Source organism: Centropristis striata, chromosome 8 (assembly GCF_030273125.1).
Source record: "Centropristis striata isolate RG_2023a ecotype Rhode Island chromosome 8, C.striata_1.0, whole genome shotgun sequence".
NCBI classification, from domain to species: Eukaryota; Metazoa; Chordata; class Actinopteri; order Perciformes; family Serranidae; genus Centropristis; species Centropristis striata.
The window spans coordinates 25,486,546-25,511,184 of NC_081524.1; the positions used below are offsets into that span (position 1 = coordinate 25,486,546).

The 24,639-nt window shown below is 39.0% G+C and overlaps 1 protein-coding gene across 2 annotated transcripts in view; it reads right to left on the reverse strand.

Annotated features, from left to right (window-relative positions):
- Positions 1–758: 758 nt before the first annotated feature.
- The window catches only part of enpp2 (ectonucleotide pyrophosphatase/phosphodiesterase 2), a 31,963-nt gene continuing 8,082 nt past the window's right edge, over positions 759–24,639 (reverse strand). Inside the window, exons 3-25 of one of the 2 annotated variants that reach the window (XM_059339690.1) lie at positions 23,299–23,454; positions 20,942–21,067; positions 20,579–20,639; positions 20,319–20,416; positions 20,068–20,147; positions 19,182–19,301; positions 18,430–18,485; positions 16,699–16,764; positions 15,296–15,368; positions 15,020–15,128; positions 14,802–14,927; positions 14,345–14,376; positions 13,751–13,878; positions 10,490–10,565; positions 10,241–10,328; positions 9,879–10,048; positions 7,746–7,791; positions 7,251–7,390; positions 5,394–5,529; positions 5,163–5,240; positions 4,785–4,917; positions 4,099–4,252; positions 759–2,540 (exon numbers count right to left, since the gene is read on the reverse strand). In XM_059339690.1, coding sequence (XP_059195673.1) covers positions 2,370–2,540; positions 4,099–4,252; positions 4,785–4,917; positions 5,163–5,240; positions 5,394–5,529; positions 7,251–7,390; positions 7,746–7,791; positions 9,879–10,048; positions 10,241–10,328; positions 10,490–10,565; positions 13,751–13,878; positions 14,345–14,376; positions 14,802–14,927; positions 15,020–15,128; positions 15,296–15,368; positions 16,699–16,764; positions 18,430–18,485; positions 19,182–19,301; positions 20,068–20,147; positions 20,319–20,416; positions 20,579–20,639; positions 20,942–21,067; positions 23,299–23,454 — 2,423 coding nt within the window. In that variant the 3' untranslated portion in view covers positions 759–2,369. Of the gene's footprint in view, positions 2,541–4,098; positions 4,253–4,784; positions 4,918–5,162; positions 5,241–5,393; positions 5,530–7,250; positions 7,391–7,745; positions 7,882–9,878; positions 10,049–10,240; positions 10,329–10,489; positions 10,566–13,750; positions 13,879–14,344; positions 14,377–14,801; positions 14,928–15,019; positions 15,129–15,295; positions 15,369–16,698; positions 16,765–18,429; positions 18,486–19,181; positions 19,302–20,067; positions 20,148–20,318; positions 20,417–20,578; positions 20,640–20,941; positions 21,068–23,298; positions 23,455–24,639 lie in introns of both variants that reach the window. The other variant, XM_059339691.1, reaches the window with a different exon arrangement.

Here is a 24,639-nt window from a genome sequence, read left to right on the forward strand (position 1 = left end):
TTATGGGCAAAATTCAATAATGAATTAAGTTAAAATATGGCCACTGCCAGGGCATTAACGTGTTGTTAATAGGGCTGCACGATTATGGCCAAAATAATAATCACCACTTATCAAACTCCGCATGTCACAGTCATGTTTCTTTACTTTTGATACTTTAAGTACATTTTGATGCTGATATTTTTGTACTTTTACAGAAGTAAGTTGTAAAATGCAAGACTTTTAGGACTTTTGTGGTATATGTGGTGTTATTTTGGCCGCCTGTTCCATCAGTGTCCATGTGGAGGCAGCACTGGATAGGAACAGGTCTTTGTGTGTACTGTTGGTGACAGGCTCATGTGGAAGAAACTGAAGCTGTTATGTGTTGTAACCAAAGTGTGTGTATTTCATGTTATACTTACAGTCATCATACATACATGTAGCATGTAGAACATTAACAGTGTTCACGTTTCTTCACTACTGCTGAGTACACACAAGGGTTAACTAAAAAAATGGTATACTTTCATGCAAACAAGGTCTATTGGCCCTAAATTCCAAAACGAAGGGAAAAATTTGTGGTAATGGGTTTGACTGAAGTAAGACTAAAGATGTAACAGAATTCATTGACAATTTATACGATATGTTTTAAATAACAGTCAAACCAGACGGGGTCATTTTTGATCCCAGAGGCCAAAAGGTGTATGCAATCGGGAGGACATTATGAGGGTTAAATCTCCACAGTACTGACTCTACTGCAGCCCAAAGCTGGAAGACTGACAGAAAGCAGCTGGACTGAATACACCTGTTTAGTAAAACACTTGTTTATTGTGATGGAATTTACATAAAGCATAAATAGGTCTCACAGGTGGTAAATGTTTTCAGGAATACATTAATAAATCATCCTCATTATTGCTATTGCGCACAGAACAAAAAGAACAAAAAGTCAGCATCACAACACACAGACACACACACACAAACAAACACAATCAATAGTCAAACAGAAAATATCTTGAATTCACCACACACACACACACACACACACACACACACACACACAAACAACATTGCATTTTCATTAACATACGGAGAAAGTGTTCAATGTGTAATGAGTAAACTATATGTCATATGGATTGATGTCATATCGGAAACTGAAAATGAACACACTGACGTAATGGCTTGGTCCAGGACTCTGTAGTGCAATTAAACTTTCTTTTACCACTTAACTGTAATACTTTTTTACACATATGGAATTTTGTTTGCTAGAAAATAATTGAAAAGATTATGTACTATGAAAAAATCCTCAGATACTTGTTCTTGGTCAGGGGTAAATCTGCAGGACGTCTACTTTGTGGAACTTCATATGTAATAATACTGCTAGAAGAATGGAAATATTTGGGAATATGAAGAATATGACACCCAACATGTATAGTATGTGTAGACAGGACAGTTGCAAAAGTGGCTCTTGACCCTCAATGGGCCCAAAAGCCCGTGGTTCACTGTGTGGCAGCTGGTTTTTGAATAATTAAGAATTTGACTTGAATGTTCAAAACTAAAATGCACCAACAAATCAGTCCTGCATTATTATTTGAACTTGTGGCCCTGCCTTGTACTGAGGCCCTTAGTAAAAAAATATAGTGTTAAGAGTGATTATTTTAGTTATATTATGGTACCATGATATGAAAAAAAAGTTGCGTTAATTCAAATGGCTTTATAAGCTTTTATTTCCACCATAGGATTGCTGTTGTTTTTCCTGTGTCAGCGGTGTGTGTTGGAGGCACAGTGTAAATACACAATGCTTGGAGGACGGTGGTTGTTCAATATTAGTAAATGTTTGCCCCAGGACCACTAACTGGAGAGAAAACCTTTCTGCTAAATCATGAGTTGAATCAAAGAAAACTTCAGATAACGATTAATGGCCTCTTTGATATTTATACTTTACGACATAACTGGTAGTATGGATTCAATATGAGCCCATGCTTTCTGCTTGTGAAAATTGCAAACTAAAATAAGACAAACTAGGTACTGTGTTTAGAATGCCAGAATAATATTGTATGTAGGTGATGTTGTTTTTTCAGTTTGATGTAATTTCATTAACTTTAAGTGAGCAAAGGAATTGCTTACTTTCACAGAATAAAGTGGACAGTACCACAGCCAGAGGCTCAGTGGTGTTAAAGCTGTATGTTAACAGATGGATGAAATAAATGAGATTAAACCAAAGTCTCTGTAAAAGCACCACAACATGAAGACATGCAGAGCAGCTGCATACAGCAGCCACAGCAGCCAGTGAGAGCCAAATCAGGTAAAGGTCAGTGTAATTGAGATGATCACATCTCTTTGTTTTTGTACCACATACATCCACCACGGTTGAAAAATGTCCACAGAGCCGGCACATATCAGATCTCACTCTCATAGGTGTGCATGTAGGTCTTGAGTGAGAGGATTTCAGCGTAGCTCCGAGTTGTTCTGCGGTACAAGTCCAAGCCCGTCAGGATCTCCACATCTCTGACTCGAGCTGTGTGCATCTTCAGCAGGTCCTCCACCCAACGAGACTCCTCCTCTGAGCTCTGCAGGGAAGCAGTCAGCAGAACAGAAGATAGAAGCATGATGACCCACCATCACTCATAACCCTGAGAGATTAGGCTTGGAAGGAACATTGTTCTCATAGTCATGAGAGTTACATGCTGGAACGTCTAATGACAGTCTGGTGTTTGTTAACATTGTGCCTCTACAGAAACCTGTGCTAACTGGCTTGTGCTTGGTGGATGGATACACTGTTGTTTGTCAAAAAATTGTTCCAAAATCTTTCTTTTGTGTAAAGGTTAAAAATCAAGACACATTATGAAAATAATGTATCTTGATTTAAATAATGCTGCTTATACAGTTACCTGAATATTTAGCTTTTGCTACACAACCCGTTAGGAATAATGTTCTGTTCAGGGTGACTAGATGATGCAAAAAGTTTCTGAGTTAAACTTCCAAGAAGCCACAGAAGCACTGTGCGTAGACCTGGGCTGTATCCCAATGTCAAGGATCCTTCCTTGGTAGGCTTCAGAGTCAGGTCCTCCAGAGACGAGGCCATAATCCTTTCTATCACTGTTGTAACGCACAAATGGAACAGCCTTCCAAGTATGCAGGTGTGCGTCATTGTGTAATTGGACGTCCTGCTTAAATTCAGCGCTGCAATTTCAAAACCAGTTCATGACATGGATGTGGCTTTGGCATCAGCACTCTGCCACATATTTGTGAAAATGGAAGAAGATGCTTCAAAGTTAAATCTCCACTATTTAGCAAGTAAAAGCCAAAATGTGGATTAAACCTGAATATTTCACTGATCCTGGCTGAATCTGGCCGCTACTTAGTTTCATAAAAGCAGCGGTGCATAACTCAACATGGAATGTGTTCTGTTTTTTTTTTTTCATTTTATTTTACAGTACAGTAAGTTATTTATGAATAAAAATAACGGATAATAGCAGACTGTCGGTCTGTTAACACAATAAACATGTATAATTTTCTGGATGGCATAGCTACGTATACTTTGCACATAGTGCATCATCATCTGACGCATAAATATGAATTAACAAAAATAAATAAATACATTTAAAAAATAACTATAGCTGACTGAGACGGCATTAATTAACGTAACCGGCAATGTATCATGATGACTTTTATCATCTTTTAGCTAAATATTCTGGCATTTGTTTGTGCATATGTTTTGCTTGACTTTGAACACAAGTTTTATAAGTGATGTGATAACAAATATTTAGTGTAAACTGAAAATACTTCTATATTTAAATTCATATTGCTTCGCCGGTGTCGCTGTGTCTTCACTCGCCGCTTTTAAATCTCCCGGTAGAGCGGTGTGCTCAATGATTTATGGGTAAGCGGGGCGCATGGAGGATACACACATGCATCCTTGGAATTTGGGCAACAGAAGGTTTCTCTCCTTCAGAGGATCCTGGACATTGGGACAGTCCTTCGACGGATGTTGATGACGTAGTCTCCTTCAAATTTAGCCGTTTGAGGATCCTTCCTTGACTTTGGAATACAGCCCTGGTCTCTATAATGTGGGTGTATAAATGTCAATGAAATGTTAAACGCATTTTAAGTCGTGATATTCCTTACATTGCAGGTCTCATCGTTGCTGGCCCTGTGTGGCAGGATGAAGGCAGCACTGCTGAGCGGACCGGCACACGAGTCTGCAGCCTGTGTGAAGTCTAAGCAGCTGGTCAGGACCACAAAGTAGTGTGTGGGGACGGGTATCACCCCGCTTACATACCTGGTCCAACAAGAGACTTTGTAAGACATTTGTGACAAATAGACAAACTTTTCCCTTTAGCCAGGATTCATTTCTTTATCTCTCTTTTTCTTCTTCTAAAAAAACCCCCAAAACATTATCTTTATAAACACTGCTCAATATCAGATTGTTAAAAATGATTTCCATATATATAAAACTCCAGGAGGAATCATGACATATTTGTTATTTTCGCTCTGTGTGTGGTTATTCCTGTGTTGAGTCCTATCTTTGTTTTGCATAGTGTCTTTATGCCTGGATATAAGTGGAATTAATATGACAGAATAGTGGCAATGTATGATGCAATCTAGGACTGATCATAATGCTAATCATAACACATACAGCATGTGAAAATGGAATGTGTATTGTTTTAAACTGAGATAGAAAATCTATTTTTAATTTTTCTATTTGTTTAATTCAGACTGAATCCTGCACCTCAACGGAAACATTTCAACAAGTAAAACAATAAAAAGTGCTTGTAACCCTACTGAAGCTGAATCAGAAGTAATGTTCTTACTCTTTTATCTTCTCAGCGGAGTCTCTGACACCGTCATAGTCGTAGTCAAATATGGGTCCAATGAGCACATTCACGCCGTTTCTCTCAGTGGCATATTTCTTCACCAGTGCTCTCTGGAAGTAACCCCATATTCCTGAGAGAGAACGGTGGAAGGAGCAGGTACAAACAGGACAAACAAAAGGGATGTGAGAATGAAACAGGGAGGGTGGGATGGGAGGTGAGAGAAGATACAATAAAACAATCAATATATTAGTGAACCAATCAATACAGATTTGGATTCATTTTTAGAGGAAAAACTATCAAGATCGCAACAAATGGTTTCAACAGGACACCAGACATTTAGCCTTAGAAGAAACTAATAATTAATGACTGACTTACTCTTGAATGCAGGATACATGGGCACAGTGTTGGTGATGAGGACAGCATCATATTTTTTGTCAGTGGTTGAGGACAATTCTTTCAATAGAGAAAAAATGAAATGTTCAAATTCAAAACAATGTCAATTGCAGTTATGTTGCTAGATTCAAACAATGAAGCTAATGAGTAAAATGTTATTATATTGGATGGGAATAAAGGGCAAATATCTGAAAATGAGACTGGTTAACTCACGTGGCGGGTACAGGAAGGCGTATGTGATCTGTTTGTCTGCTCTGTAGTTGGTACAAGACTGACTGTAGGCTGGAGGGACTCTGGTGTCAGGTCTCACACAGTTGGACAGGGCTTCAGGCAGAGGGGACACTTCTACCTGAAGGACCACACACACAAACACACAGGAAATAAGTCAACTGACATTAAGTTTAACAGTTGCTAGTTTTCACTTGTTAAAGAGTTTCAGAACAGCTGTCTGGTTGGTGACAAGGGTGATACAGAGAGAGGGAGAAGTTGTTTCATATATTGTATATAATAAGTAGAAAACAAATATATTTGGGTTTAATAAAAACTGTAAATTTACAGTCATGTGATCAGATGTAATGGAGGAAAGAGGGCAGGTGCAACGCTCCCTGATGCTGTGCACGTCATGTATCTCATGACATTCATATGTCTTAAAACGTAACTGTTAATAACCTTTTTATCTTCAAATACATCGCAGAGCAATGCTGGATCAGATATCAACTTGTAGTAGCAAGTACATTTAATTCAACATGAACAACATAACAGTTTGGTATTTTGGGTAACTTGAAAATATTCCAAAATAACCAAATATCAGGTTAGAAATCTTGATAGTCTTGTGATTAGCCCTGGATTTAGCCCCTAGTGATAGAAGCAAGTATGTCTTTGGACATATTAAAATCCCTGAGCCATGAACAAGGGTATGCAATGTTCAAAAGGTGTGAAAATGACTCTTGTGCTAATAATCACAATAGAAAATAATACTACCTATACATCAGAAGACTTTGAAAAGATTTGGAAAAGACTCCTGGAAAACTATCAGCTCACATCTAAAGATAAGTGTTTAGAGTTTTCAGTCTAGTCTCACACTGAGATTTTAGACAGATTGTGAATCTTGCAGGGTAACTATTTACAAGACTACAACTAGGTTATTTTAGCATTTTTTTCCTATAATGCAGTTTTTTCCCATCATGCTCTTGGTTTGCTCTAATGTGTGCAATGGTTTATGTTGAAAAAGAACAACAACAAAAAGAAGAGAAAACACCACAAAATGCCCCCTCACAAAGCTGAAAAGGGGTTTCTGTTTATCTGACATGAAAAGTTGACTATTTTACAGTAAAAATAGATATAAGGAAGAATAAAGGAAAGGAACATTTAGAAATGAATTCATGATACATTTGTGTCCTATGTAATTATAATGTGTTTAATTGAATAACCATATTTATCAGCTCTATCAACTTTCATTTAGTTAATCATACATTAATCATCGATTATTTATTACTTATTTATGTATACATTTATTTATACATTTAAACTGGGTCTCCTTACTGTTCTCTTTACTAAGAAATAGCGCCCCCAAAAATCCAGCTTGTGGCCATAAATATATGACATCACTATATTTTTATTTGGACTGAGCTTACGAGCATTATTGTGATGTTACTTTTTCCTGTCAAAGTGGTTTTACTGGCCGGTCTGGAACCGGGGACCTTTCCCCCCGCTCATCTATTGGTTGTTGATTGTGTTCTGTCACTGCGACTTGAGATAATATCAAACACATTTGATATGATCCAAACCCAAGACTAGGAAAAGACTGATATGAAACAGTGCAGATTACTACCTTAAATTTAACGATGGAGATGAGGGGAGCTTTACTCCAGTAAAACTCCTGGATTTACTAAAGACTTCAGTTTTTAGTCTGGGACTGTGGAAATCTCTTGGTGTAAGCCCAGCATTAATGTACTGGTGTATGAGACTGACCATCTGGCATGCCGTCCTCTGAGTGAGGTACCTTTGTTAGCTGTTGGCTGACAGTAAATATTCACACAATAAGGGCAAAGAGGTGACAGGATGAGGTACCTGTCTGCTGACGGTGTATGACGTCCAGAGAGGCATTGAGAGAGCCTCACTATAGCCGCTGATGTAGTCACTGTGGTGGAGGATGGAGTATTTGGTACGGTAGAGTACAGCAGGTCGGCCGTATGGCAAGTTCCTGCTATCTGAGACAGGAAGAGCACAGAGGGACACAGCAGAGGAGACACAGGTGTGTAACACAAAACACTGACCTTTACACTGATGGGAAGGAACAACATGTGAAAACTGAGATGCATCACTGTATGAACAGGGTCAGGATGCAAGCAAAAATCAGTATAGACTCAGAGACACATTATAAACACTGAATGTACTAGAAAAATGTACAGCTTGATAAATCTCTATTTTTATTAACAAAAGCACTGCAAGTTCCATACGAGAAGAATCAAGGAGAGTTAGAGTTCTATGAGTTTGAGTGTCTTCATCCCTGAAAGCTGATGTAGTGTATAAAATATATGATGAGTAACATCATGAAAGACTGACCATCAATAGCTTGCCTCAGTCGCTGGTTTAGCTCCTCCACTTTGTTCTGTAAGAGACAGAGCCACAGTGACTCCAGGTTATAGCCTCGTACAAGGGTCACTTTCAAACCTCTTTGGCCCCTACTTTTTACACGCAACTGCAAAAAGATCGGAGATTGAAACAATCTCTTGCCAGAGATCTACATGGGAATCACAAACACAGCATAGATAAAGTGTAACACTGCAGAGAAGGAACAGGTCTAACTCACTTCAATCCAAGTCATTCACAAAGTAGATTTGAAAAATACATTGACAAAGTTTCCAAAGAGAGGATTGTCAAATGTGAATGATAAACCTTGATGAAAAGAGATTTTGCCTTTTCTTGAGTAAAATAATACAGATTTAGTTGAAATGACTTGACTTGAAGGTGAACTGACTCCAGCTCTGCAGCAGAAAGCAAAGGTGCAACAAGGTTATTGAAGTTTTTAGGAAGCTGAGTAAAAGACAAAACAAAGCAATCAGCTATTCAGGTACATTTTTACATGTCAGGTTCATTCACACACTCACAGACATACACACACAAACAATACATTCACCATGGGCCCATGCAGATGTTTCTTTTTACAGGTCTGCTGTGTAAAAAAGCAACTTAACTGCATTAAAAAAAGAAAAACAGATTTCTCTTTTTTTCTTAAAAAACAAACAAAACAAAACAAGAACATCTGTATTGTAAACCCCTTCAGTCACAGCTGACTTTCCAAATTAGGAGCTGCTACAGACAAACTGCTCTAGAGAGCAAGAGAAGACCACCTGATGCCCGGTGCACAGGGAAGATGCTAGTTAACAGTAGTCTGGACAAATCAGAGATTATCTTGTCAGATTGACATGTGAGTCTTTCTCTTTCTGCTTTATGACTGAAGGGGTTTGAATGCAATACTACTAAATGTGAGTAAAGCCACAATGTTTTTTCATGGAAAATAAATCCATAAAAAAATCTGAAGATCTGCACTGACACCTCAGAGGGCCCAAAAATGTTTGGTTGGCATGATTGAAATGCATGAACTATAAACTCTGGCATTCAGGATCGTTTGCTCCTGAATATCAGGCTTGTACATTATTTCTGGTTCTAAGGCATATTCAAAATACACAAGAATTTAACAAAAATAATGATAATTAAAGACTCTTTACAGCCATGGATCGCTTTTAGCAGCAAAAAAAAGTAAACAGAACACATGACCAATAAGATAAACCAACTGATCCTCATGTTTCATCTTTTTATCTCATGTCAAGCCAAAGATCTGCTCTACTCAGTCAGTGTTTGGGCTGAATGGAGCGATGGTAGACGCTTCCTTTTAACTCCCTCATATTTGTAATACCAAAGTATTACAAAATTTCTAGTTCTGTATGTTGAGGACTACAGATGGAGCTTTCAGCTATATCGGGAACAGTAAACATATTGTGCTAATTCCCTGTTAAAAAAACAACAACACAAAAAAGACAAAAATAAATACAAACATAAATATGATGTGACAAAGGGAGACTAAGCAGTGCTTCTCTTCAGGGGACATTAAGTGGTCTCGTGGTGAAACAGTTGGCCAGCAACACTGTCTCTTCCAGTTTGGCCTGGAGGAATCAGTTAGGTTTCATATACATCCTATCTGACTGTGATCTCATCACGTGAAACTAAAGTAGTATCATTTTTGGAGATTGACTTGTTGATCTACTTACCTAAAGTTGATGTGAACATACAGTTGAAACCATAAGTATCAATATATTACAATCATGCAATCATTTATACTATACTTTACACAGGAACAACATCACATTGTCCCATCAGTAACTTTTTAGTCATTTAAACTGGCCTTCAGTATATGACTGATATATGTAATCAACCGTTCACTCTCTCACAAGATACAGGTTTTGGCCACTAAATCATATTGACTAATTAACTTAGTGAATTATTGACAAACTATGGATGGCAAAGTGTGACAGTTCAATGGCATGTGATGAAGACCAGGATGCGTATGGTTTCACTGTTGTTCTATCTAATCTTGGTGAGCTTGACAGACAAGCCAATCTCCTAGAAAAACTAATTTCTTTTGAGCAGTCTGCAGGAATCTGGGCCCAGGTCTGCCACTGAGTCATCATGGCTGACCTTGTCTTCACAGGTGCAGCCCAGGTCGTCTGTTCCTGCAGGAACAAGACCAGAGGCTGCTGGCCTGGAAACTTCCTCTGGCATTGTGGGTCTGTAGGGGGGGCTCCTCAGCAGGTGGTTCAGACTGCCGTGGGTTCCATTATTGGCAGCTGGTTTAAGACCGAGAAGATCTGAAAGTGGGAGAAACCATTTTCATGTCAGCTGAAAGAATAAGTGGAGGTAGTCACACATAAGATACCACTTGTGTTGTGACTGGTCAATTCACAAATTCATTAAAATAGTTTTGGCCAGTCCAAGATGACTAGAATCAAAGAAATGCATGCAGACCCAGGCCCACAAGGACAGACAAAAATATGCCTTACCACACATGACATTATAAAGCTCAATGTTTTCAAAGGCTGGAACTTTAGTCTTGAATTTAAATGTAGGTCCATACCCCAAGAAAATAGTCTGAAAATGAAAGTTGATGTTGCAAGTCAATTGATTTGACACAATAAATAACACGTTTCAATGTCATTGTTTCAGATTTTGGACCTAATTCTTGTGTAGTGTTGTGTGTTTGCATAGAATCAAGGTATAATCTATGTTAAGGCATTGATATGCCAGAGTACCTGCATGCTGTTGATCTTATTGTCATATCCATGGTCACCAGAGAAGCCACAGTGCCTCTTCCCTTCAGGAACTTTCCTGTAATGAACAGTATGAATCTTAGATAAGTATTTGGCTTACGCACATTGTGGTTGGCTCTGATTGGCCAAATATTTAATTTAAAGCTTAAAACTTTGTCTCAAAGCAGTGACCAAGCATTAAAGTATATAATGGTGAGTTTGTGTGAGTGTATGTCAGCCATAATAATAATAATATAATATTAATGTGAAGACGAGCTGCTGAAGTTCAAAGCAAGCATCACAATAAGGAAAAAAGGGATTTAAGTTTCTCTGAACATGGCATGTTGTTCATCTGAGTATTTCACAAACTGCTGATCTTCTGGAAATTTCACACACAACCATCTCTAGGGTTTACAGAGAATGGTCTAAAACAGAGAAAATATCCAGTGAGCCTTGATGCCTTGTTGATGTCAGAGGTCAGAGGAGAAGACCAGACGGGGTCAACAGTAACTCAAATAACAACTAGTTACTACCAAGCCTGCAGAAGACCATCTCTGAACACACAACAACCTTGAAGCAGATGGGCTACAGCAGCAGAACACCACACTGCCACTTTTTAAGGTACACCTTGCTAGCTAATAAAGTGGCTGGTGAGTGTTCATACTTCCAGCTTATCCCTGCATTCATACCACATATATCACATCGCACTAAAGAAGTCACACAAATCAACAAGGGTTTCACAAATTAAAGTAGGTTCAGAACCTTATGGTGTGTGCAGCAGGTCTCGAGTTGAACTGCAGTATGTTGTCAGTTTTCACCTACTAAACAAGCACTCCTTCACACAATCCAAGCCGCAGTCCTCTAATTGAAAAACAGCCACTTTTTACTAAGTGTCCATTAATGCACCGTTTACAGTTATACACATTCACCTTAGTGTGAGTGAGTGTGTGTGTGTGTGTGTCTGTGTGTGTGTGTGTGTGTGTGTGTCTGTGTGTGTGTGTCTGTGTGTGTGTGTGTGTGTGTGTGTGTGTCTAGGGGGTGAAGCCACAAGCATGTTAAAAATGTAAATGAGGGATATGAGACAAACTCAGTGTTTCATTTGGTGTGAACAGTTAGTTGGTTTGGGATTTATGCAGACATTGACTAATGTATGTGTACCTGTGTGTACCTACGTGTGCCTGTGTGTGTGTGTGAATATGTATGTGTGTGTGTATGTGTGTATCTGTGTGTGTGTGTGTGTGTGTGTGTGTGTGTGTGTGTGTGTGCGCGTGTGTAAACACTCTGACACTCAAAGCTCCGGTGCCAACGATTAGCCCGTCTGTCTATCTGAGCTGCACAGAAACCTGAAAGATCTCTTTCATTTAGAAGCTCTGCATGTGTGTGCGTGTGTGTACGGAGACAGAATGTAACTCTCCCATGGTTCACCATCTAGCACAGCATGACAGCTCTAGCAAGGACACTTTTACACATGTACACACACAGACACACAGCGTTGTTAGCCGAGGTGGTTTGTTTTCACTTTCAGTCCTGATGACTTCATGGTTTACCTTGTCACTGAATCACTGCAGTAAGACTTCTCACTGCTCTGCATCAAACGCCTGTCAGAGTTCATTTTAGCATGTCATTAATGTTTCAGCAGCTGCACTTTTGAAAAAAGATGTGGGGTTCTTTTTCACGTGTGGCTTGTGGCTTAAACAGCCGTCTTAAAACTTTTCAGCACTACACGTGTTAATGTTGCATTGATAACAGCCCACACTAACACAAAATGTGTTTTTAAGTAAAGCAAGATGTGCAGTAAAAAGCTTCACTGATGGGTGGGCTTAAAAAACCACATCTACACTGACCACACAGAACATTAGAGCACTTCCTGGTAGCATATGAATCTCCAGATTAAAACTGAATTAGTTAGAACTTCTAGAGAACTTCAGATCATAAAAAAATCTAATGATTGTGGAGACAGGAGCACCCTATTTTTTAAATGATTTTCAGGCAGATTTATGGTCATATTTATCCCCACTGCAAAGAGTAAGTGACTGACTCCTGCAGTATGTGTATGATGTGTTATGATTCAAAGAAGATGTGAAATCAGATGCTAAGGGGTAATATGGGAAATCATTAAAAGACAATGGCATCTAATCTCTGAAAGTACTAAATGCTTCCAAAAAGGTTCCACTAACACATGTACAATTAGATGTTTCACCAGTTTTCACACAAGCTCTCTGTATCATACTCTCGCCTGGTGTTTCACAGTGTCAGTGGCAAGTGTGCACTGCTCATTGAGCTCCACTGGCTACCTGTTGCAGCCCACATCAAATTCAAATCTCTAATGCTGGCCTACAAAGTTGTCTCCGGTACTGCTCCTACCTACCTGAACGCCCTGATTCAGACATATGCTACCTCACGACCGTTGCGCTCTTCCAATGAACGGCGCCTGGCTCTGCTCCCCGTTGGTCCAAGGCAATCCAGACTCTTTGCACTTCTTGTTCCCCGCTGGTGGAACACACTACCAGTTCCTACCAGAGCAGGGGCGTCCCTCTCTACCTTTAAAAAACTCCTGAAGACCCAGCTCTTCAGAGAGCATCTTCTCTCCCAGACCACATAAGTCTACTCCTCAAAGAATTGTCACAAGCACTAATAGCTCTTATTGCACTATACCTTGATTGTTTGCTTTTTTTTACTCTTCCTGTAAGTCGCTTTGGATAAAAGCGTCTGCTAAATGACTAAATGTAAATGTAAGTGTGTGAGGCAGAACACTGCACATCAAAGAGTGTACTCCCTGATTTTCATTTTTTTTGGAGATACATCTTTAATCTAAAACACCTAAGATTTGTTGACACCATTTTGACAGACTGGTCTAAAGAGCTGGTTCTGTGGTTGGAGCCAGTTTGGACACACTGGAGGAGGTGGTGGAGAGATGACCTGTCAAGATGTTCTTGAAATACCCAGATCATCCGCTACACAAAACCTTTATGGACCAAAAAAATAGCAGTGGACGGCTCCTCTCTCTCCGTTGCAGGGCGGAGAGATACAAAAGATCCTTCGTCCTTCATCCTGCTGTCTCATTCTAACAGAGCTAACAACTGAATTTCCCCTCCGAGATAAATAAAGTAATTTTGTCTCTTCTTATAATCTCATCTTAAATCTTCTTATATACTGTATTTCCATTTGGCACATTGAAAAGAGTGTCAGTTCTTGCAGTTGTCCAGTTTAGCTTGTAAATATCCAATGTTATTTGTACTTCCTGTTGTAGTGGCGGTACTGTACCTGGCAACGTGCCACTTCCTCTCCACCAGCAGGTGAATCTCTTCAATGCGTCGGTTGTTGGCGTAGTGCAGTCTTTTAGGCAGGTGCTGCTTCAAGTATGGCTTAAAGTGCTGCTCTGCCTTCTTACACTGGAACACAGAAACAATCATTGGTATTTTGATCCTAAATCAGTATCCCAATCAGTACAGTGGCCAATCGCAGGGAATCACGGCACTCTTCATGTGAATAGAAAGTGTGTTTTAAATTTTGGTGGCGTGTTGTGTTGAAGGTTTTAGCGTTGTGTTGTGTTGTTTTTTGTGTTTTGTTGTGTTGAGGGTTTTAGCATTGTGTTGCGTTGTAGGTTTTGGTGTTGTGTTGTGGGTTTCGGAGTTATGTTGTATTGTGGGTTTTGGTGTTGTGTTGTGGGTTTTAAAACCATAAACCACAATAAATCAGAGAGGTGACAGACACATCACCACCTACTATTGCATGTTTCACATTATTTGTGCTACAATATTATAACTCTCTTCTGATCAAATTTGACAAAATTCTCCATCAGTAACTTCTAAGGTCACACAGTTGACATTTCACTCAAGTTCTTCTTCAAATACTTACAGTTAGATTTGCAACAACAGCCTTTGCATCATCTGATGAAAAACAACAACAATCAGAGCAGTGAAAACTGTTGAAAAACCTGCATGCAGTACAACACATCAACATGATGTTCTTTAAAATTTAACAGCTTTAACAGCTTTAACAGTTTTAACAGCTTAATCTCAGAAAAAATAACCTCATGAACTTGTTTACTATTGTGAAGTAGGTCAGTAGAAAAATGAACAAAATGTAAAAAAAAACAAAAACATGGTTAAGTTGTTCCACAAACACCACAGTTTCCAGTGGTAACTGCTGCAGGTCTTATGTTTTTGTTGACAAATTACTGTGTCATGTTTGATGATGAAGGACCAAAAGACCAAAATCCAAATGAACAGAAAAAATTAAGTAACAAGAAAAGAGAAAGAAAAAGGAGGATAGAATATTTGATATTATGACCCTTTCTCTTGGCGTCGCTCACATTTAGGGTTGTTGGGGTATCTTGAGCGTATTCTGCCTAGAGACCCAGGGATGAGGATGATGTCATCAATGTTGGTCATGTAGTTACTGAGGAACTCTGTGCGGTCACAGTGGGCCTCTTCCATGCCTGTGGACACAGAGGAGAATAAGAGTGGGTACATGTGATGAATGGGTAATGCTTTTTTGTGTGTGTGTGCGTGGGTGTGTGTGTGTGTGTACCATGATCCCCCACCAGGATGACGTTGACACAGCGGTGCAGTTTCATCTGTTTAAGTCCGTCCATCAGCTGGCCAACTATTCTGTCAATCACCCTCAGAGGACCGTTCAACTGAAACACAGAAAGGGAGTAAAAAACCAATACGTCTGTTTTGATGATGCACACAAAGATAAACTGTATGTGTGTGTGTGTACTGTATGTGTATCTTTGAGTCTGGTTTGTGTGCTTAACCATGTGCTTTGTGCACACAAACACAGATGCAGATTAACAGTACTCACTTCTATGCTCATGGGCCCCATTTTGTGTCCATATGTGTCTGGTTGTTCAGAGTGCATGGCGTAAATGTAGGGCCTGAAAGCGCAAGTGACATTGGGAACGTGTGTGTGTAGTCATAGCAATAATCAATAATAATACATTTTCTAAATCAGGAACTTTAAAGAGCATCATCTGCTGGGGTGGAAATTAAATCCATTTACTCAAATGCTTTTACTCAACTACTTTTACAATACAGTTGTAGTTACTTTTAAGATAAAGATTTTACATTAAGAAAACATTTAAAAAAAATAAAAACAAAGAACAAGTGTCTCGAGATTAATTTATTCAATATTTCACAAAAAGCAAAGATTAGAAATAATCTTAAGAAATCATATGAATCTATGTATCAGAACTTTGTTTCTTCTTTTTTCCTCTTCCTTTAATCATCCCAATACCCACAAATGAATCTGGTGACCCTCAGGGTAATAAACTGGGTTTTAGGAGCTGAAAAGGCTACCTAAAGGGAAGACCTACAGGTGCATTGTGGGTGTAGAGATTCAGGCCCAAATGCATTGAAAGCCAAGCATTTACAACCTTACATGAGATGAGTAACATAAAATAAAAAAACCTGACTTTTAAATGAATTCAATGTGAGGATGCTGAATCTGAACTAATGTGGTCTCCTTTGTGGCACCAGTTAACAGCCTCACTGCTGCATTATGGATCCATTATGGATCCTGTAAATAACATTGGTCGTTCATGTTAACATGAAAGAACTGTAATAATAGTAATAGTAGTAATAGTAGTAGCAGCACCTTGTGCGTCTCGTGGAATATTATTATCAATACATTCAGCAGGTCACAGAGTGACACTTTTAGCTCATTGTCAGGTATGTCCATTGTCATTTTTTCTAAATATTAATCAACTGAACCAAAATGAGAAAATTTCATACATTGGTTTTATATTTTCATCCTTAATAACAAGGACAGAACTGTTTTTTCTCTCTCTGTGGTTAGGTGTGTGCTTAATTTTATACATGCTCATCCTGTATTCATATATTTATGTTGTTTATGCTACCTGTGCTCTTGTGTTTATGCAGATGTTTTTTTTATATTTTCACTTTAATTGTAAACCATTTTAGTTTACGTGCAATGAAATGTGCTATATAAACAAAATTGACAATAATAACAGGTTTATGTTTATGAATAAGATTTGTGAAATTGTTGGATTCAAGAAATCGAATAAAAGCACTCATTTGAAAGTTAACATCAATATGTTATATGTTCATTCTGAACATCCAGCTGTGGTACTGGATTACATTATAGAACTGAAAACAACTACTTTCATGTGGTGAAACTCTTTCTAAACTGTGGCTACAAAATGAAAAATATTTTATCAACAAAACAAGATGAAAAACTGATTTCACCTCTCGCCTTCAGGGAGGTGGAGCCACTGCAGCATGGTCAATATCCGCCTCTCCAGTGGGATAGCACTGGAACACAAACACAACACAACAAAGGGTAACATAGGTTAACATCAGTATAAACCCATAGCTGCAGGTGACAAGTTACAGTACTAGATTCTGATTCTGGTGCCTTACTTCTTCAGACTTAACCTTCCTTCCTGAACCATTAAACCATTAAACTCCAAAATGTTCCTCTAGCTTTCAAAGAGTCTCATAAAGTTGAGGTTGTGGATTAAAACCAATTTCAAGCCCTCTCACTGTTCAAAGTGTCTTAAAGTCAAAGGCTGCCTGTGTAGTGATGAGGCCACCAACCAAGCTGCTGGCTGTCATACAGTCCACAGCTGTCAACCATCAAGCCCAGGACTGAGGCCCTGAATGGGGCTTGATGTATGAGGCAGTGGGGGCAGCATGGAGGAACAAGGAGGTGTGGCTACACTGCGTTAACACTTGACAGCAGGCTTCTCTCTCCATGTTTGATCCCTTTCTGTACTTTAGTCTGTGTTCACACTTTCACGACAAAATTTCCCCTGCCCTGTCGTCTGTTTCATATACTTTCCCTTTCTTTCTTCTTTTCTCTTGCTATAACGCCAAATCATGTAATGTGGCTTTCGCAGCCACACAGTCATGTCGGCACACAATCTCCCTCTCTTTCTCTCTGTCGTACACACACTCCTGTCTCTTTCTCCTTATTCCTCACACGCCTCTGTCAGTGCCAAGTGCAAGAAAAGCACTGTAAACCACACTCTGGCCCCCATGGTTCTATAGAGTGGCACGTCTGTGACCCCGATTCACAGAGGAACCCTGCAGAGTGTAAACAGGCCCATTTACACAAATTGCTGTAAAAACAGCCCTCTGCTGAGATCTGCCTCCCGCTCCATCAAAGCCTCCTCTGTGCTGATAAATGTAGGCTGCTTTGTGTTCCTCTGGCTATGGGCATGTTCTGACGACCAAATCATTTACAGTTCTAAGACAATGCATCTGTGAGGCACATGAGTAGCACCAAACTCTGGACAGTTCATGTTTTCATTTCAGTTTATTTGGGCAGGTAGGAGCAATGGCATAAGGCACTTTGGTTATTAGTGAGGACATGCTCCAAACCGACAAGAGAAAACATCCCCATGACAAGGATTCATAGGCATGACATAAGTTGCCAACTGATTGGCAGAGATGACTCAGGGCTGTAAAGCTTCCAATTTCAATTTAGGTCAGAGTGCATATTTTTTGGCAATTTATAAATGTGTTCTTACCGGAGAGCATAAATTACAAACAGGGCATTCAGTATATTAAAAAACTATGTCTGAGTCCCTGTGAGTTCACTTTACAATCCCTGATTCAATTTTCATGCAACATGAAAAAATATTTTTTAAAAACAAAAGGGAGAATTTCAGAACAGCTCAGACCAAAGGGAAGTAAGGAGAACAAAATATCAAAGTGCTATAAAATTACTGCATCTGCTGTTTAAGCAGCAGTGTGGCTCAGAGAGGAGAGGCAAAGCATCCACTCAAAATGTATGTTATAGGGAAATCAATAGTGAAAATAAAGAAAAAGAAATGTCTTGTCAATTTGTGAAAGACTGTCTTTTTGGACATCAAATGCCCATGCATAGTATTAAGAAAGTACACTGAAGGACCAAGGCTGGGAGATGTATTCACAAAGATAGTTTGAAACTGAAAGCTGTAAATGTAGACTTACACAGGCCAGAAGAAGGTGGCAGCCTTCACTCCCTGTTTGAGCGCTGTGATCCAGATCTAGGAGAGAAACAGAACAGTCTCCTTACGAAATAACATGAGCAAAGAAAACCAAAGTCATATGTAAAGGACGCTAAATGTGTGTGAGCATAAGGGTACTCCAATGGATACAAAACCATTTGGTAGGTTGGTTTGGTTATGACAACAGACAATGGTAAAGCCTTGTTCATTAGCAATTTATCCTCATTAAATATTCCATTGCTCAATGTCAAACAACAACTGAATATAAATGCAGGATGGCCTTTAAGTAATGTTTACAATCTGGTAAGAGCTTAAAGGGATCCCAACTTCGTTTTTATTTTAACATCTGTTATTGATAAATGTATAATAAAACCTATCTGATTTTTTTTTTTTTGTTAGATCTGAGTCCTGCCGTTCATACTGTGGTTGGCTTCAAAAGAAGTCTTTCCTGCCTTTGCTGGCCTCTGATCTGTGACCTGTCAGATGAATTAGAAAAACACTGACCTTCAAAGCCATACACAAATATGATTTATTGTCAAAGCAAAAAGAAAGCCAAGCTCTCTAACAAATATACAGTGGGTGTTGATGAACTACACATGGTAAAACAAATACGAGAAGAGAAGAGAAGAGAAGAGAAGAGAAGAGAAGAGAAGAGAAGAGAAGAGAAGAGAAGAGAAGAGAAGAGAAGAGAAGAGAAGAGAAGAGAAGAGAGAGAGAAGAGAAGAGAGTACTCACTGGCTGTCCTCCCCACCAGCGATGGTTGAGTTTCTCTCGGCTCCTCAGCGTGAAGGTGGCATCAAACACCGGGTCGTGCATGGAGTTGCCAACGATACCGTGAGACTCTGGGTAGAGACCCTGAGAACAATGTTTAGGCCCATAATATATTTCTCATTTAATGACTTGATTGGTCTACTTTTCTCTATGTTACCTACAAGAACCTTATTGATGTGCGAATTACATGCATACTGTGATTCCTCACTTCCAATGCTTCAGAAACCTTTCATGATACTTAGCTTTTACAAAGTCATCGACTTAATCGCAAGTGTATCATGATCATAGTAGAGCAAGTCACGGATGCAGTCACTTCAGCAACCAACAGAAACAACCCAATAACAGAGGAAATCGCCTCCTTTAATAATGTCTCTCCTGAGTTGAGCTGTTCTTGAGCGCAGTTTGGTTCTCATATACAACTCTCAAAATCAGCCATGGTTATTGTAGTCTGATAATTATGATTCTTCTTATAACAATACCTGCTCATTGTTAACAAGCTGCCAGACGTGTAAGAGGCTGATAATTACCTGCACATATACGTAACTAGTCAGTAGCCTGAATTATCCTTTTCATGTTAAGTCAGTGACACTTAGCCTGCATTTTATTTAAAGTCTTTCTTTGTATCAAAATGCCTCCTACTGTATTTCTACCGTGAATTTGCTAACAAAATCCCAGAACAGTCGAAGACCAAAGACAGCCAATCACAGTTTAGTTAAACATAACAACAGAGTCCACCCAGCACTTTCTCTGAGCTTAAGATTTCTCACAATTCTTTAGTAAAAGTTGGCTTCACCCGCTTTGCAAACGGGTATTAAGAGCATGCAGCCCCTGATTATTGCTGACAACATACCGTAGCCAGTGAATAGAGGTTGGGGAAGGTTTTTGAGGGGTAAACAGGCCTCATATATGGAGCATGGGTCCCACATGTTCCTGAAAATGAACATAGGGCAGAAGAACCTCCTAGATTAGTACAGAGACGCCCACATATAGCACCAAATCATTTATCATTGCTCCATAATTCACTTTATCAACACAATCTCCCCCCTTGCCAACTTAGAGATCTTTAGCTAAACCAAATCTCTGTCATGGTCGAGGTCTTACTCAGTTTTTCGATGTTAGGTATGACAGTGTTCCCTCTCTTCACATAAGAAGCTCTAAATCCATCCACTGACAGCATGATGAGGGGCGGGCGCACAAACCTGCACACACACATATCAGAGGAAGAAAAAAATGTGTTTGTGTGAAACCAAAGTTGGTTGGTCCAGTTCACTCCTCAGAAAATCTTTCCATTATGTAGCACATAAAGAGCTTTAACATAAATGCTGCTGATCCATTCTCCTACTGCTCGGATGGAAACATACCCAGCAGGACATTCAGGTGTCTTTATCTCCTCACACTCATCCTGCAGCCATGAAGTGTCCCCTGAAAGAACATGATCGGAGGAGGGACTATCAAATGATGTATGAAGAACACTCCTTTGAATTCCTGATGGTGGCAAGTGGCACCATGTAGGGTGGCCTCTGCCACCAGTATGAGTGTGTCTGTGTGAATGGGGGAATGAGCGCCATCTGTAGTGTAAAGCTACTTGAGTGGTCGCAAAGACTATAAGTGCAATATAAGTACAGTCCAAGTCTCAGAATGGTTGAAAAGGGTTCTAGATTGTAAGCCTTTCAATGCAAATCACTTTAAATACTATAATATTTAGGAAAGGTAAAGTTTCAAACCTTTGCACAGTTTCTTATAATTGGTGCAACAGTCTCCTCTGGCCAGACAGTCATCAGAGCAGTGGCAGGCATGTTGTTCATTTCGGGTCTCCCCACATCGATCTTTGCTGCACTCATAACCTCCCTCTGTATACAGAAACACAGAGGGTGAGATTTTCACATAATAACCAGCAGGGAATTAAAACAGTACACCCTTAAACCTTGATATATACACAGCTAATCTGATATATTAGTGCTGAAACCATAAGCTCTGAGAAATGAAAGCTGATACATTAATGCACCAGTGGTTTGGCTTCATACCATACAGCTGAGCACTCAGAGCAGCAGTTTGGGACAAACACTGTCAACGTTGCATGTATTCTGGCCAAATTCTCAAGAAGAGAACACCAGATGAGAGTTGTAGCTTAAAGTCCCTGAGTAAACCAAGTATATGATCATGTTCAGGCACAGAGTTCAGGCAGAGGGAGGATTACAGTGGTGAGGCAGTGGTAAACCAAAGACCACCAGGCTGAAGGGGAGAACATAAAATCAGACTATCAACACTGGAAGTAGCAGGGAGAAATGAAGGCAAACCAACAGGGAGAAGGTAAAACATCAACGGGGAGAAATAGCAGCAAATTCATGGATAAATCTGTTCAGCACCACATCACCTGCATACATATGAAGTTCATGGCTCATTTTCAGCTCATACAACTAAACTGTACAGCTGCAGAATCAGGTTTGGAAATTATATCACAGATATATTTGATCTTCATAATAAAGGCTTCAATCAAAGGCTTGTGAAACACATTTTTCCAAATGAGAAGATCATTTTTAGTCCACCAATCTTTAAGATATGTCTCCAGCTGGAAACTGACAAGGAAAAACATATCCTCGTTGTCAGTATTTTTCTTGACATAACAGAAATACATTTAGAAAAGTTTAGATAAAAAAATAATCAGTGAACACTGAATCCCAGGTTCCCAGGTAAATTACTGAAGTACCCTTGAGCAAGGCACCAATGCATTTCTTTGGTCTTCATTTGTAAAGGAAGTAGTAACTACAGCTGTCAGATACTTGTAATGGAGCATACATTCCATTTGTCTCTCTGAATTGTAGTGCTACAGAAGTCTAAGGAAGCATAAAATAAAAATATTTGAGTTATTATCAAGTGCCTTAAATTTGTATTAAGTACAGAACTTGAATAAATGTTACACTCCACCACTGAAAGCAACTTATCTGTAATTAATTGAGTATACATGTGGAGTTAATGTCTTTTCTGCTTCCTCTCCAACCTTCAGAGAACTTTTCCAATAAATATGAAGTATGTATTAAATGTCACATATATTGACAAAATCATCCTGAAATAATAATGTAAATCAAGAGTATCCTGTACTTTCTCTCTCTTCCTTTCTCTCTCTCTCTCTCTCTCTCTCACACACACACACACACACACACACAGCAGAGTCCCAGCAACACATCAAAGTCACATTACACGAATAATTTTCCATTATGTTGAAGAAGAAAATCTTGACCACATGATGGATATTAAATGCCAGATGTGCAAAGATTTCCTCCAGATTAATGACGAAAAAATCTAAGACTGTTTTATTTAGCCTCTCTGACCCGACCTGCACCATCAACAGCCTCAAGGCCCTTTCCTCTGATAGCAAACACAGAATCTGGGAGTCATTTTTGATTTTCAAATACGGGGGTCTATTTATGATTTTCTTTACAAGAGGAATATTGCATAAATTAAACATGAGTTTAAGTCAGTGTTGGAAGAAGTATTCAGATCCCTTACTTAAATAAAAGAACTAATGCCACACTGTGAAATTACTCCACTACAAGTAAAAGTCCTGCATTCAAAATACTGAAGTAAAAGTGCAAAAGTATTATCAAAATATAATTAAAATATCAAAAGTAAAAGTACTCTTTTTGCAGAATGGACCCACTCAGATTGTTTTATATATTCCAAATATATTATTGGATTATTATTATTTATTTTCTCAAGGTATGGCTGATTTTAACTACTTAATATAATGTTATGATGTTTAATTAAAAATATATCTAATCACTTTAAATGTATCATGTGTTTTTATGTTAAATCTTGACCTGAAAAGTAACTAAAGCTGGCAGCTAAATGTAGTGGAGTAAAAACTACAATATTTGCCTCAAAATGTAGTGAAATAGGAGTATAAAGTTACATAAAATTGAAATACTCAAGTAAAGTACAAGTACCTCAAAAGTGTACTTAAGTACAGTACTTGAGTAAATGTACTGAGTTCCTAACAACCACTGGTTTAAGTCATAATACTTTTTCACTGCTCAAAATAGCAGAACACATAATAGCACCAAGGCAACGTTTGTCTGAGTACCTGTTCTGAGGCAGAGCTGATCGAAGTCTGAGCAGCAGCCGTTGTAGGTCTTACACAGGTTGTCACACCGACAGCTTGGTGGCTCCAACTCAACCAGCTCAAAACACCTGTTCCTGCAGGAGCCCGAGGTTGGCACATACTGAGACGCAGAGCGAGCTGAAGAGAGAAACACAGATTCAGGCAGTGCACACTTTTATGTTATTTGTATTTTCTGCAGTGGGCTGTGTTGTCTCAAAACACTGCTGAAACATATCTGAAAACTCCTCGAATGTCAATATGCAGAAATAATTCCCAGCATCAGTAAGTGTTAAAGTGGACCAAATAAATATCCAAAATACTTCAGTATTTGCTATTTTAATATAAACCCCCTCACTATTTGGTTGTTGTGCAATGTTAAAATACATGTGATCACTCATATTGAACTCAGCAGTATTTAAATTAATATTTCTAGTCAAATGTGATCTGAGACTTCCAGCTAATTAACTCTAATATCAACAACTGAACATGGTGCTAGGTGTATAATTATACATTTGTGATAAATAATCTCTTTGTATGGTGTATGTCATAGCGTCAAGCTTTCTTATTCTATAATAGTGAAATGATATGGAGCTGATTATTACTCCAAATGCTTTCAAATTACTCTTGTTACCCCCACTTGTTGACAAGGATATCTTGATATGAATGTGATTAGATGATAATTATGTTACTAGTCATTTCTGGCATTTCCTTCCCATGGCTATTTGCTCAAGGTTGGATGTTGGATGAAACATTGCAAATAAAATTATTGGGAGCTGTGATTCCAGTGTGCTGGCTCTACATATATTGCCATTGTTTTAAATAATATTTTGTTATTGTTATTGGGCAAAACAAATATCATACTTGACTTTGTTAGCATGTTAGTCATAGTGACAGAGAGCTATTTAACTAGTTAGTAGTTTTGTAGCCTAACCTGAACGAAACAGCTGAAAAATGTTGAATGGGTTGATAAAAAACCAATTGGATGTACTAGAAGGTGGAGTAGGCCCCTTGTTGCCCAAACTTAGGGGACATTAAGGGGGCTTTCACACCTGAGCTGTTTGGTCCACGTGAAACAAATTCTGGTGCGTTTTGTCTGATCGTCCGTTTGTTTTTTGCTGGAGTGAATGCTCAAACACATTCTGGTGCAGCCCAAGAACTGAACTCTGGTTCCCTAAAAAGAAAACAGGTTCTCAGTTCTCTTCCACCAGAGTTTGATTCACTGCAGGTAAGAATGCAGCCGAACCAAAGGAAGAAAGCCAACCAAAACACAGCACAATCTGGGTTGAATTTGGGATGAAATTTCAGAATCAACACCAGGCATGG